This window comes from Nerophis lumbriciformis, linkage group LG30, assembly GCF_033978685.3.
Source record: "Nerophis lumbriciformis linkage group LG30, RoL_Nlum_v2.1, whole genome shotgun sequence".
NCBI lineage: Eukaryota > Metazoa > Chordata > Actinopteri > Syngnathiformes > Syngnathidae > Nerophis > Nerophis lumbriciformis.
The window spans coordinates 3,500,229-3,515,574 of record NC_084577.2 but is presented as its reverse complement, the minus strand read 5'-3'; the positions used below and the strand labels follow the sequence as shown (position 1 = coordinate 3,515,574).

The following is a 15,346-nucleotide window of genomic DNA, read 5'->3' as shown; positions in this document are numbered from 1 at the left end:
CATTTTACTTCTTGAAACCGATACCGATAATTTCCGATATTACATTTTATAAATAAATGATAAATGGATTGTACTTGTATAGCGCTTTTCTACCTTCAAGGTACTCAAAGCGCTTTGACACTACTTCCACATTTACCCATTCACACACACATTCACACACTGATGGAGGGAGCTGCCATGCAAGGCGCTAACCAGCACCCATCAGGAGCAAGGGTGAAGTGTCTTGCTCAGGACACAACGGACATGACGAGGTTGGTACTAGGTGGGGATTGAACAAGCGACCCTCGGGTCGCGCACGGCCACTCTTCCACTGCGCCACGCCGTCCCTCTTCCCATTAGGTCACGTAACAGGGATCGTCACTCCGTTGGTGCCGCTGCATCTGTTACTGTGGCAGCTGCCGCTGGCGATTTTGGCCGTTTTGGGGATTTTGATTTCAATTCGACGGATTTTGACGTCTTGGGAGGGGTGCCGGGTTCAGAAGCTGTCTTTTCAGTATCATTTTTAGAAGTCGACGACCCTGAGTTCCTTAGCCGACGGCGTCTTGGTTGACGACGTAGTTTAGGGCCTTCGCCGGTTGTCTCGGCAGAGTCCACTTCTTCGGACGTCAGTGGAGTCGCAACCTGGACATCAGCAGACTGTTCTAACGCGGGACGCGGACGGAACGGTCGTCGATATGGCCGCCAGAATCGACGCCGCGGTGGTCTTTGCGCTTGATCATCTTCTGTTCTTGTTTCTCCTGCTTCCCCGTCTTGCGGTTCTGGGCGTGGACGACGAGGTCCACGACGTTGCTGCTGAGGTCTTCGGTTCTCCTCCAACCCGGCTTCCTCATCACCATCACCGGGGGTCTGACCGTCCGCTACTTTGCCCTGGTCACTGGGTCGGGGGAAGAACTGCCGGCGGAAGCGGCGTTTATTGGGAGCGTAGCGGCTCCCTTTGACCGGAACACCACCGGGACCGGTTACATTGGCTGCTTCAGAACCCTTAGCTGCTTCAATGACGTCGAACTTAAAGTATTTATCTCTAGTTCTTAACCTTTTTTTTTACTTCGGGGCACAACTTTTCCACTACAGAGCGACCTGGGGCCCGGTCAAATATCCATCCATCCATCCATCTTCTTCCGCTTATCCGAGGTCAGGTCGCGGGGACAGCAGCCTAAGCAGGGAAGCCCAGACTTCCCTCTCCCCAGCCACTTTGTCCAGCTCCATCCCGAGGCGTTCCCAGCCGGGAGAGATAGTCTTCCCAACATGTCCTGGGTCTTCCCCGTGGCCTCCTACCGGTCGGACGTGCCCCTAACACCTCCCTAGGGAGGCGTTCGGGTGGCATCCTGACCAGATGCCCGAACCACCTCATCTGGCTCCTCTCGATGTGGAGGAGCAGCGGTTTTACTTTGAGCTCCCCCCGGATGACAGAGCTTCTCACCCTATCTCTAAGGGAGAGCCCCGCCACCCTGCGGAGGAAACTCATTTCGGCCGCTTGTACCCGTGATCTTGTCCTTTCGGTCATGACCCAAAGCTCATGACCATAGGTGAGGATGGGAACGTAAATCGACCGGTAAATCGTTCTTCACCACAACGGATCGATACAGCGTCCGCAATACTGAAGACGCCGCACCGATCCGCCTGTCGATCTCACGATCCACTCTTCCCTCACTCGTGAACAAGACTCCGAGGTACTTGAACTCCTCCACTTGGGGTAAGATCTCCTCCCCAACCCGGAGATGGCACTCCACCCTTTTCCGGGCGAGAACAATGGATTCGGACTTGGAGGTGCTATTCCCATCCCAGTCGCTTCACACTCGGCTGCGAACCGATCCAGTGAGAGCTGCAGATCTTGGCCAGATGAAGCCATCAGGACCACATCATCTGCAAATAGCAGAGACCTAATCCTGCAGCCACCAAACCAGATACCCTCAACGCCCTAACTGCGCCTAGAAATTCTGTCCATAAAGGTTATGAACAGAATCGGTGACAAAGGGCAGCTTTGGCGGAGTCCAACCCTCACTGGAAACGTGTTTGACTTACTGCCGGCAATGCGGATCAAGCTCTGACACTGATTATACAGGGAGCGGACCGCCACAATAGGACAGTCTGTTACCCCATACTCTCTGAGCACTCCCCACAGGACTTCCCGGGGTACACGGTCGAATGCCTTCTCCAAGTCCACAAAGCACATGTATACTGGTTGGGCAAACTCCCATGCACCCTCAAGGACCCTGCCGAGAGTATAGAGCAGGTCCACAGTTCCACGACCAGGACGAAAACCACACTGTTCCTCCTGAATCCGAGGTTCGACCATCCGGCGTAGCCTCCTCTCCAGTACACCTGAATAGACCTTACCGGATAGGCTGAGGAGTGTGATCCCACGATAGTTGGAATACACCCGCCGGTTCCCCTTCTTAAAGAGAGGAACCACCACTCCGGTCTGCCAATCCAGAGGTACCGCCCCCAGAGTATTCAGTAATTATCTCTAATCTACTTACTGTTTACAATATTGTCTAATCATATGATAACATTTTTTAATAAAAAATATTATCAAGGTTTAGATCAGGCTAATTAGAAAAATAAAGTTCTAACCAAAATAATGCATAAGAAGGCACTCATAAATAACTGATGAAAAATGCACGTACATATAATTATGTTGTGCTAAAAGAAATAAACTAAATTAATAATGAAGATGTTAAAATTAGAGTGAAAATGAATATACAGCTTCACCACTTAAGTCATCATTTGTGCGCTTAAGAAACTTTGATTTTGACTCCAGACTTCTTCTGTTTGCAGGAGAGTGTCATTACTGTCATACGTGGTGCAAAAGTGTATTGCAAGTGAGTATATATGGAACACAGCAGAGAAACAGATTTGTTTTTGGCGTCCCTCTATGATTAAGAAACGTTGCTCGACAGTAGACATTTGATTTTGGTCTACGTGTTTTGTCAAAAGTTACAGGAGCGCTCTGCTGTAAGAACTTTCTGCAAAAAAAAGCTAGTCAAAGGTCAACTCTATGACAACATTCTAGTGTTTTTTAAGAATTTGCTGCGTAAATGTGATTCTCCCGCAAGTTTTTGAACTGAACTCGCAAGCCACCTGTTGAAAAGCCTAATGAAATAGAGAGGACCAAAAATGGATTCTTGAGAAACACCACTGGTATAACTAAAGAAGTTGAACTAATGACTACTGGATTGAATACATAGTCTCCCTACTAACTCACCAATTCCCCCCTCCACCTCAAAGAAATGCTCACCCCCAAATCCTCCACACGACACCTCCGCTCCGGACAGGCTAATCTCCGAGGACAAAGCTTCAAACTATTAGAGACCGGGCTTTCTGCTTTGCCGCATCCAATCTGTGGAACGCTCTCCCTGACCACATGAGGGTACCACAGACTGTAGATGCTTTTAAAAAAGGCTGAAAAATCCTTATTTTTAAAAAAGCCTTTTGTTAGGTATATGTGTGCTACTTCTAGCTATTAGGCAGTTCTAGTTTTTACTTTATTTTACTATTTATTTTACTGTAGCACTTTGAGATTGTTTGTTCAATGTAAAGTGCTTTTACAAATAAAATAAATTATGAAAGTTGTCTGTCTATCTGTGTTGGCCCTGTGATGAGGTGGCGACTTGTCCAGGGTGTACCCCACCTTCCGCCCGATTGTAGCTGAGATAGGCTCCAGCGCCCCCCGCGACCCCGAAGTGATTAAGCGGTAGAATATGGATGGATGGATGGATTATTATTATTACTGACTACATCTGAAATAAACAGGCGACAGCAACACCTTGGTTATGAAAATCACATTACGAAAAAAAAGTGTAACTGCCAAAAAGAAGAGGACTTTTAAACACCTATGTTATGGAAATCATAGGTTTGGAACCAAGGGTTCTATGTTTGCTAGCAAGATGGAAATATTAATGCAAGATTCTGCCAATGTGTTTACAGTGATCCGAATTCATCTATACAACAGGAGCACTTTTGTGTTTTTAGGAGTTTGCTGCAAAAAATGTTTGTCTCCTAAGTTTTCAACTTAACCCTTGTGTGGTGTTGGGGTCAGTGGGGCCAGTTTTCATTTTTTATTAAAAGAAAAATGATACAATTAATTATTTTTTCAAACTGACACTCACTGACTTTGGCTCATTTTCTGTGAAGAACATATATCAGAATACATATTTAATGACCACACACCATACACCACCCCTACACATTTCTATTGCATATAAGATGTCCGGTCCCACTGAACCCGGGGCTAATAGAAGTGTGGAAATTGATGTTCTGTGTACCACACACACACACACACACACACACACACACACGCACACACACACACAGCAGGCCTAGACAGGAGGAGGACAGCGTGTAGGTACACAGAACATCAGAAAGTCAAATGTGCGAGAAAATGAGAGCAGACAGTGTTGACAAACAATGTTGCAACCTTGTGTGGGAACCGCAGGTGCAGAAACACAAAAGAAGAATCCCTGTGGGTTGCAGAAACTGGCAGAGAATGTTTCCGTACAACGTTCATAGTGTTGTTACTCAGCCAGCGTTTGTGGGTCTGATGGACCCGTTGCATTTTGTGGCTTTTAATGCCTCACAATCAAACATCCATCCATCCATCCATCTTCTTCCGCTTAGACACTGTGGTGGGCTCTCCTATTTCTGGGGCTGAGGTTGCTGAGGTAGTTAAAAAGCTCCTCGGTGGCAAGGCCCCGGGGGTGGATGAGATCCGCCCGGAGTTCCTTAAGGCTCTGGATGCTGTAGGGCTGTCTTGGTTGACAAGACTCTGCAGCATCGCGTGGACATCGGGGGCAGTACCTCTGGATTGGCAGACCGGGGTGGTGGTTCCTCTCTTTAAAAAGGGGACCCGGAGGGTGTGTTCCAACTATCGTGGGATCACACTCCTCAGCCTTCCCAGTAAGGTCTATTCAGGTGTACTGGAGAGGAGGCTACGCCGGATAGTCGAACCTCGGATTCAGGAGGAACAGTGTGGTTTTCGTCCTGGTCGTGGAACTGTGGACCAGCTCTATACTCTCGGCAGGGTCCTTGAGGGTGCATGGGAGTTTGCCCAACCAGTCTACATGTGCTTTGTGGACTTGGAGAAGGCATTCGACCGTGTCCCTCGGGAAGTCCTGTGGGGAGTGCTCAGAGAGTATGGGGTTTCGGACTGTCTGATTGTGGCGGTCCGCTCCCTGTATGATCAGTGTCAGAGCTTGGTTCGCATTGCCGGCAGTAAGTCGGACACGTTTCCGGTGAGGGTTGGACTCCGCCAAGGCAGCCCTTTGTCACCGATTCTGTTCATAACTTTTATGGACAGAATTTCTAGGCGCAGTCAAGGCGTTGAGGGGATCCGGTTTGGTGGCTGCAGGATTAGGTCTCTGCTTTTTGCAGATGATTTGGTCCTGATGGCTTCATCTGGCCAGGATCTTCAGCTCTCACTGGATCGGTTCGCAGCTGAGTGTGAAGCGACTGGGATGAGAATCAGCACCTCCAAGTCCGAGTCCATGGTTCTCGCCCGGAAAAGGGTGGAGTGCCATCTCCGGGTTGGGGAGGAGATCTTGCCCCAAGTGGAGGAGTTCAAGTACCTCGGAGTCTTGTTCACGAGTGAGGGAAGAGTGGATCGTGAGATCGACAGGCGGATCGGTGCGGCGTCTTCAGTAATGCGGACGCTGTATCGATCCGTTGTGGTGAAGAAGGAGCTGAGCCGGAAGGCAAAGCTCTCAATTTACCGGTCGATCTACGTTCCCATCCTCACCTATGGTCATGAGCTTTGGGTTATGACCGAAAGAACAAGATCACGGGTACAAGCGGCCGAAATGAGTTTCCTCCGCCGGGTGGCGGGGCTCTCTCTTAGAGATAGGGTGAGAAGCTCTGTCATCCGGGGGGAGCTCAAAGTAAAGCCGCTGCTCCTCCGCATCGAGAGGAGCCAGATGAGGTGGTTCGGTCATCTGGTCAGGATGCCACCTGAGCGCCTCCCTAAGGAGGTGTTTAGGGCATGTCCGACCGGTAGGAGGCCACGGGGAAGACCCAGGACACGTTGGGAAGACTATGTCTCCCGGCTGGCCTGGGAACGCCTCGGGATCCTCTGGAAGGAGCTGGACGAAGTGGCTGGGGAGAGGGAAGTCTGGGCTTCCCTGCTTAGGCTGCTGCCCCCGCGACCCGACCACAATCAAACAATTCTATGTTAAAATACTGAACAGATGTTTACCTTATCCCAATAAACATCTGTTCAGTATTTTAACATAAAAGTGTTTGATTGTGAGGCATTAAAAGCCACAAAATGCAACGGGTCCATCAGACCCACAAACGCTGGCTGAGTAACAACAATATGAACATTACACAAGGGTTAACACCGGGTCCGGTATTGTGTCGTTCCCGGGCCGGATTCGGCCCCTGGGCCACTAGTTGAAAAGACCTTCTATAGCTAATAGTGAGTTAAAAAATAAGTAAAAGGGCTGTTGTTGACAACACTACTGTAGATCTACACCGTGTGCGTGTGTGTGTGTGTGTGCGCGTGTGTATGATAAACAGTTCCTCCGTGTCTTTGGCAATCGACCAGTGCGTTGCAGTTCCAGTGATGGATACCGCCGCAATAATCGCTCTTCCAAAGCCTCCTGTTTCTCTCACATACACTTTGCCTTCCTCTAACTCATTCATTTATCTTTCTCTATCTTTTTCCGCCCCCACACTCTTTCTTTCTCTGCGCTCACTCCTCCCTCCCAACACCGCAGCACACAAGCAGAAACAAATCAAAGTGTTAATAAAATTAGCTCGGGAGATATAACGGCACCTGACAGCCACCGCAGTGGTGCGGATCAACCACTTGACTCCACGGTGATATAATCGTCTTCGTACGCACGCATCCAGCTAGGAAAGTTGCAGAGTTGTTCTTTGGAGCTCAGAGACCATGCAGCAGGGGTCTCTGAAAGGGTACACACTGAAAAAAATCTGCATTGGTCGACATTCTAGAGTGTGTGTGACCTTTCAGTCCTTCTGTGTTTGCTCGGTTAAACTCAAAATGTAATATTCGGATATTGCACCCTTGACTATAGGCCGATACGATATCAGCACAAATACATACTGGGCTTTTTTTTTTTTACTTTTTAGGTAGTGTGGGATGTTGGAAAAGGCTTCAACTGATAAGTTGTGATCAGGTAGGGTCTGCATGCTGGATAAAAGTGCTTGAGCGGAGTCTCCGATGGACTGTATACTATTTAGTTTTCTTTTGTGTCTCAGTTGCAATATGTATTTCTTTTTTTTTTCCTTTTTTTTGTCCTCTCCAGCTGACCCTCGCCCCATCCTTGTTTGTGAATGGGTAGAATGTTCCATGAAGTGCCATCCTAAATGACTGAGCATTACCAAAGACTATAAAAATGGGACCAATTACCTCCCTGCTTGGCACTCAGCATCAGGGTTGGAATTGGGGGTTAAATCACCAAAAATGATTCCCGGGCGTGGCACCGCTGCTGCCCACTGCTCCCCTCACCTCCCAGGGGGTGAACAAGGGGATGGGTCAAATGCAGAGGACAAATTTCACCACACCTAGTGTGTGTGTGACAATTATTGGGACTTTAACTTTAACTTATTTCATGGAAGCTGCTTTTATACCCAATCATGGCACCCACCTGTTCCCAATTAGCCTGTACACCTGTGGGATTTTCCAAATAAGTGTTTGATGAGCATTCCTCAACTTTCTCAGTCTGTTTTGCCACTTGTGCCAGCTTTTTTGAAACACGTTGCAGGCATCACATTCCAAATGAGCTAATATTTGCAAAATCATGGAATTCTGTTTTTATTTACGGTTTACACAACGGGCCAACTTCACTGGTTTTGGGGTTTGTAATTCTTCATCTTTAAATTCAGACACAGCTGGACTGACTCTCGGTGAAGTTACAATTTCCCATGCTAACAAAGCAAGAAGATGGCACTTAAAGGGGAACATTATCACCAGACCTATGGAAGCGTCAATATATACCTTGATGTTGCAGAAAAAAGACCATATATTTTTTTTACCGATTTCCGAACTCTAAATGGGTGAATTTTGGCGAATTAAACGCCTTTCTATTATTCGCTCTTGGAGCGATAACGACATCGGGAAGCAATCCGCCATTTTCTCACTTTCGTCGGTGTGTTGTCGGAGGGTGTAACAACACGAACAGGGACGGATTCAAGTTGCACCAGTGGCCCAAAGATGCGAAAGTGGCAAGAAATTGGACGAAATTTGTTCAAAATACGAGGCTGTGGGGAAAGCCGACGAAATGGTCAGTCGTTTGTTCCGCACACTTTACCGACGAAAGCTATGCTACGACAGAGATGGCAAGAATGTGTGGATATCCTGCGACACTCAAAGCAGATGCTGACATCAACTCCAAAACTGGACAGATCAGCTTTCAGGAAAAGAGAGCGGATGAGGGTATGTCTACAGAATATATTAATTGATGAAAACTTTATTCATTACTCGCGGTTTTACGTAAATGATTATACATAAATTGTGTTTACCAATAATTTAGCTTAAAAACATTTATTTTTTTCAATCATTCGAGTACATTCGGGTAGTCTTGTGTAATGCAGTATTTTGTGTCTATTTAGGTATGGTTAACCTGAGTGCGAAATGGCTGTCTGCGCTCTCAAAGTGCATGTTGTTGCCAAATGTATTTCATATGCTGTAAACCTAGTTCATAGTTGTTAGTTTCCTTTAATGCCAAACAAACACATACCAATCGTTGGTTAGAAGGCGATCGCCGAATTTGTCCTCGCTTTCTCCCGTGTCGCTGGCTGTCGTGTCGTTTTCGTCGGTTTCGCTTGCATACGGTTCAAACCGATATGGCTCAATAGCTTCAGTTTCTTCTTCAATTTCGTTTTCGCTACCTGCCTCCACACTACGACCATCCGTTTCAATCAATCAATCAATCAATCTTTATTTATATAGCCCTAAATCACAAGTGTCTCAAAGGGCTGCACAAGCCACAACGACATCCTCGGTACAAAGCCCACATACGGGCAAGGAAAAACTCACCCCAGTGGGACGTCGATGTGAATGACTATGAGAAACCTTGGAGAGGACCGCATATGTGGGTAACCCCCCCCCTCTAGGGGAGACCGAAAGCAATGGATGTCGAGTGGGTCTGACATAATATTGTGAGAGTCCTGTCCATAGTGGATCCAACATAATAGTAAGAGTCCAGTCCATAGTGGGGCCAGCAGGACACCATCCCGAGCGGAGACGGGTCAGCAGCGCAGAGATGTTCCCAGCCGATGCACAGGCGAGCGGTCCACCCCGGGTCCCGACTCTGGACAGCCAGCACTTCATCCATGGCCACCGGACCTGTGCCCCCCCCCTCAAGGAAAAGGGGAGCAGAGGAGAAAAGAAAAGAAACGGCAGATCAACTGGTCTAAAGGGGGGTCTATTTAAAGGCTAGAGTATACAAATGAGTTTTAAGATGGGACTTAAATGCTTCTACTGAGGTAGCATCTCTAATTGTTACCGGGAGGGCATTCCATAGTACTGGAGCCCGAATAGAAAACGCTCTATAGCCCGCAGACTTTTTTTGGGCTCTGGGAATCACTAATAAGCCGGAGTTCTTTGAACGCAGATTTCTTGCCGGGACATATGGTACAATGCAATCGACAAGATAGGACGGAGCTAGACCGTGTAGTATTTTATACGTAAGTAGTAAAACCTTAAAGTCACTTCTTAAGTGCACAGGAAGCCAGTGCAGGTGAGCCAGTATAGGCGTAATATGATCAAACTTTCTTGTTCTTGTCAAAAGTCTAGCAGCCGCATTTTGTACCAACTGTAATTTTTTAATGCTAGACATAGGGAGACCCGAAAATAATACGTTACAGTAGTCGAGACGAGACGTAACGAACGCATGAATAATGATCTCAGCGTCGCTAGTGGATAAAATAGAACGAATTTTAGCGATATTACGGAGATGAAAGAAGGCCGTTTTAGTAACACTCTTAATGTGTGATTCAAACGAGAGAGTTGGGTCGAAGATAATACCCAGATTCTTTACTGATTCGCCTTGTGTAATTGTTTGGTTGTCAAATGTTAAAGTGGTATTATTAAATACATGCGTAATCTGTTGAATCGCTTAAGCCGCTGAAATCCGAGTCTGAATCCGAGCTAATGTCGCTATACCTTGCTCTTCTATGCGCCATGTTTGTTTGTGTTGGCATCACTGTGTGACGTCACAGGAAAATGGACGGTTGTATATAACGATGGTTAAAATCAGGCACTTTGAAGCTTTTTTTAGGGATATTGCGTGATGGGTAAAATTTTGAAAAAAACTTCGAAAAATAAAATAAGCCACTGGGAACTGATTTTTAATGGTTTTAACCCTTCTGAAATTGTGATAATGTTCCCCTTTAAAAGTACAGTAACCCCGGACTCCCACTGAATGCGGAACATCACTCGCACATCAGGGTGCTCTTTCCTGTTTTATTCAAATGTATGTTTCCGTGGTGTGTTCTAACTATCGTGGGATCACACTCCTCAGCCTTCCCGGTAAGGTCTATTCAGGTGTACTGGAGAGGAGGCTACGCCGGATAGTCGAACCTCGGATTCAGGAGGAACAGTGTGGTTTTCGTCCTGGTCGTGGAACTGTGGACCAGCTCTATACTCTCGGCAGGGTCCTGGAGGGTGCATGGGAGTTTGCCCAACCAGTCTACATGTGCTTTGTGGACTTGGAGAAGGCATTCGACCGTGTCCCTCGGGAAGTCCTGTGGGGAGTGCTCAGAGAGTATGGGGTTTCGGACTGTCTGATTGTGGCGGTCCGCTCCCTGTATGATCAGTGTCAGAGCTTGGTTCGCATTGCCGGCAGTAAGTCGGACACGTTTCCGGTGAGGGTTGGACTCCGCCAAGGCTGCCCTTTGTCACCGATTCTGTTCATAACTTTTATGGACAGAATTTCTAGGCGCAGTCAAGGCGTTGAGGGGATCCGGTTTGGTGGCTGCAGGATTAGGTCTCTGCTTTTTGCAGATGATTTGGTCCTGATGGCTTCATCTGGCCAGGATCTTCAGCTCTCACTGGATCGGTTCGCAGCTGAGTGTGAAGCGACTGGGATGAGAATCAGCACCTCCAAGTCCGAGTCCATGGTTCTCGCCCGGAAAAGGGTGGAGTGCCATCTCCGGGTTGGGGAGGAGATCTTGCCCCAAGTGGAGGAGTTCAAGTACCTCGGAGTCTTGTTCACGAGTGAGGGAAGAGTGGATCGTGAGATCGACAGGCGGATCGGTGCGGCGTCTTCAGTAATGCGGACGCTGTATCGATCCGTTGTGGTGAAGAAGGAGCTGAGCCGGAAGGCAAAGCTCTCAATTTACCGGTCGATCTACGTTCCCATCCTCACCTATGGTCATGAGCTTTGGGTTATGACCGAAAGGACAAGATCACGGGTACAAGCGGCCGAAATGAGTTTCCTCCGCCGGGTGGCGGGGCTCTCCCTTAGAGATAGGGTGAGAAGCTCTGTCATCCGGGGGGAGCTCAAAGTAAAGCCGCTGCTCCTCCGCATCGAGAGGAGCCAGATGAGGTGGTTCGGGCATCTGGTCAGGATGCCACCCGAGCGCCTCCCTAAGGAGGTGTTTAGGGCATGTCCGACCGGTAGGAGGCCACGAGGAAGACCCAGAACACGTTGGGAAGACTATGTCTCCCGGCTGGCCTGGGAACGCCTCGGGATCCCCCGGGAGGAGCTGGACGAAGTGGCTGGGGAGAGGGAAGTCTGGGCTTCCCTGCTTAGGCTGCTGCCCCCGCGACCCGACCTCGGATAAGCGGAAGAAGATGGATGGATGGATGGATGTATGTTTCCGTGTCCACGTCACCCACATGCGGTTGACGTTCCGAATTCCAGCGCTAAATATACGCAGAGCTTCTTTTTTCGGCCCGACTCAGCAACAAATCTGTTCAATTTGGTCAAAATGTGATTGTTTTTGACAGGAAGTTACACGGTTCACTTCCAAAATAAAATACTCCCTCTTTCAAGGCAGGGCGTATTTCACACTGGGAAACGTCCTAATGGGCGGCGACGAACATGAAGTCAACTTGTCGAAGGTTTTCAGACGTAATTTAATCTTGTTGACACAAATGGATGAGGACATGCTGGTTCTGGAGGTTCAAAATTAAAGAATAATATACAGGCATATCACGGGCAGCCATATAGGGGTATGGGGGCCTGTGTCAAAGGACCAGGAAAGCGGGGGAGTGGTTGTGTGACACGCTCGCCAGGGATGATGTCACTGTTGTATTGTTGCTTGCTACAAAAAAATAAATGTGTTTTTCAAGGCAAGACTGTCGTCTGTTTTGCCATTCCGCACCTGTTATTAATGGCAGGACCAAGTTTATTTGTGTCTGCTTCTGTCGAAGGACAGAATAAACTTTTTGTGGCTATTGCAATACCCTTATCATGTGATTACGCGCGGCTTTTGCGAGATCTCGTAAAAGTCTGCGCTATTTCGCTGCACGACAGAGACGCAACAGAACGGAGTTTGCAATTCCAAAAGACGCGGAGGACCCCAGGCAGCCTGCAGGCAAGATGAGTTTTAAATCCAATACGCAAGGCAAAAATACAAAATGTACATGTTAGCATGAACTTAGCACAAAACATACACTATATTGCCAAAAGTATTTGCCCAATTGCCTTGACTCACATATGAACTTGAAGTGCCATCCCATTCCTAACCCATAGGTTTCAATATGATGTCGGTCCACATTTAGCAGCTATTACAGCTTCAACTCTTCCGGAAAGGCTGTCCACAAGGTTGCCGAGTGTGTTCATTGGAATTTTCGATCATTCTTCCAAAAGCGCATTGGTGACATCACACACTAATGTTGGTCGAGAAGGCCTGGCTCTCAGTTTCCATTCTAATTCATCCCAAAGGTGTTCTATAGGGTTCAGGTCAGGACTCTGTGCAGGCCAGTCAAGTTCATCCACACTTGCTTTGTGCACTGGTGCACAGACATGTTGGAAAATTGGATTTGTTTCACAGGGGGAATCCTATGACAGTTCCACGCTGGAAATCACTGAGCTCCTGAGAGCGGCCCATTCTTTCACAAATGTTTGTTGAAACAGTCTCCATGCCTAAGTGCTTGATTTTATACGCCTGTGGCCAAGTGATTAAGACACCTGGTTGATCATTTGGATGGGTGGCCAAATACTTTTGGCAATATACTGTATGTCATGACCTGTTGGGACAGGTCAATTATCATATTAACTCAAGTGTGAAAGGTATACATCCCTCGATGGGTTTGATCTGTTCGTGTGAAACATTTTTCAGTTATGAACTCAACCTACCAAACCCTGGTGCACGCCAAATGGGTGGACATAGACCGCTTGCAAGTGAACTGTAGAGCAGTGTGGTTCACATTACCTGAAATATTAACATTACGGCCTGTTTTGTGAAATGACCTTGTGGAAGTCTTCCTCCCGTGGGTTCACCTGATGCTGACAAACCCCCACGATGTATTTTTATTTGGCAGCGCACACACGCTTGGAAAAACACACCCAACTTTTCAGTTTCTCTTGTCTTCCTTTCTCTCACAATGTCCAGTGCGCGTCTGGTCAGCAACTCCAACTCCCACAACTGTGTCTCGGCCCGGCTGCTGCTAATAAGCATGGCAGGTGATTGGATGATCAGACCCAGCTGGGTAATCCAATCACCTGCCAGCTGTGTTTTGAGGCCGGTCGTTACACACCCCGTTCTGCGGCAGTCCCGCAGACCACGCTCCCCTCCACATACCTTCACCTCCAGAATCAGGCCGTGAAGCCGTTCCGCCCCCCCCGTGTGGGAGCGAGAGAGGAAGTCAGCCACGGCCATCCGCACCAGCGGCCTGTGGATCACTCTGAAGTTGTAGGGTTGTAAAGCTAGATACCAACGGGTGATCCGCGCGTTGGCATCCTTCATGCGGTGGAGCCACTGGAGGGGGTTGTGGTCCGAGCAGAGGCCTAATGAGTGCCCAAGGAGGTAGTACCAGAGGGCACCGACCCCCCACCGGATGGCGAGGCACTTCCTCTCCACCGTGCTGTACCTCTCCTCCTGGTCTGAGAGTTTTCGGCTGATGTACAGCACCGGGTGTTCGACGCCCCCCACCTGCTGGGACAAAACAGCTTCCAGCCCTCTGCCCGACTCGTCAGCCTGCAAACAGAACGGGTGAGAAAAAACAAGCATGTGCAGGACCGGCTCCTCGCAGAGGGCCTTCTTAACCCTCTCAAATGCCTGCTAGCACTGCTCCGTCCACTGGACCAGTCCTGGAGCACCCTTTCAGGTGAGGTCAGTTAGTGGGCTGATCAGGTCCGCAAACCGGGGGATGAACCTCCGGTAGTAACCTGCCAGCCACAAAAACTGCCTCAAGTCTTTTTTCATCTTGGGAGTCGGGCAGGCCGCAATTGCTGCTGTTTTATCTACCTGCGGGCGCACCTGCCCTCCTCCCAAGTGGTACCCCAGATATTGTACCTCCCTCCGGCCAACTGCGCACTTTGCCGGGTTGGCGGTGAGCCCCGCCCGCCTCAGGGACTGGAGCACCGTCCTCACCCTCTGCTTCGAGACCGGTCCTTACACACCCCGTTCCGCGGCAGGCCCGCAGACCACGCCTCCCTCCACAGACCTGTTCACCCCAGACCAGATTTGAAAATACTTTCATTCTCGATACTTGTCAAAATGTTGTTTTTTTTGCCCCAGGGGAGGCCCACTTCACATTATCTTGCACCCTTAGTTTTGTGTAAACATGGCTTTAGTGTCCAAACATTCAGACGTCTCCATTTTAGCTTGAAAAATTTACAAATTTCAAATGTTACTGTTTGCATGTCCCATATATTTTAGGATGCAAGGGTTCATAATATGATCCTTCTTAATATTGCAGTTGGTTATGAACTTTCACGATATTTCTGACATCAGAGAAGAAGCGTCAGTTTAAAGGTGTAAGCAGTTTGATAACATCTTTGCCAATATATTCTCCAATAAACACATTGCTCCAACACAAAGACCCACAGTTCCTGCAGGACCCCCTGTGTGACCTGGAGGTGCACGCTGACAGGGTACAGATGGATAGAGTGGAAGAAGAAGGACAGGACAGGGGGTGTCATGGCAGAGGGTCTCCTCTGATCTCCCATAATCCCCCACTTTGTTTTGAAGCCACTCAAAATCTCTTGCTTGTACAAATACACACTTCTCTTGCTGTCGGGCTTCTCAAGACACGTCTCCCCCTCCTCGCTGTTTCTCCCTCATCCCATCCCAAACCCCATAGAGAGACTGTCACCAGCAGGGTTTTTCATTCTTGATTTTTTTTTTTTTTTTTTTTTTTTTGTTCGCCACTTCAGTTTTCCAAAGTAAAAAAGGCTCATTGAGTGGTGGGGGAAATCAGTGTGTGTCTGTAAGT

At 48.3% G+C, this 15,346-nt stretch overlaps 1 protein-coding gene across 1 annotated transcript; it reads right to left on the bottom strand.

The window, feature by feature from the left end:
* Window positions 1–331: 331 nt before the first annotated feature.
* On the bottom strand, window positions 332–15,080 carry LOC140676720 (uncharacterized). The gene is made up of 4 exons (XM_072911951.1): window positions 14,985–15,080; window positions 13,964–14,106; window positions 13,711–13,813; window positions 332–1,005 (listed from the first exon to the last, which is right to left on the bottom strand). Exons 1-4 carry the CDS (start codon window positions 15,078–15,080, stop codon window positions 358–360), a joined length of 990 nt encoding a protein of 329 aa, XP_072768052.1. The 3' UTR covers window positions 332–357.
* Between the last annotated feature and the right edge of the window lie 266 nt (window positions 15,081–15,346).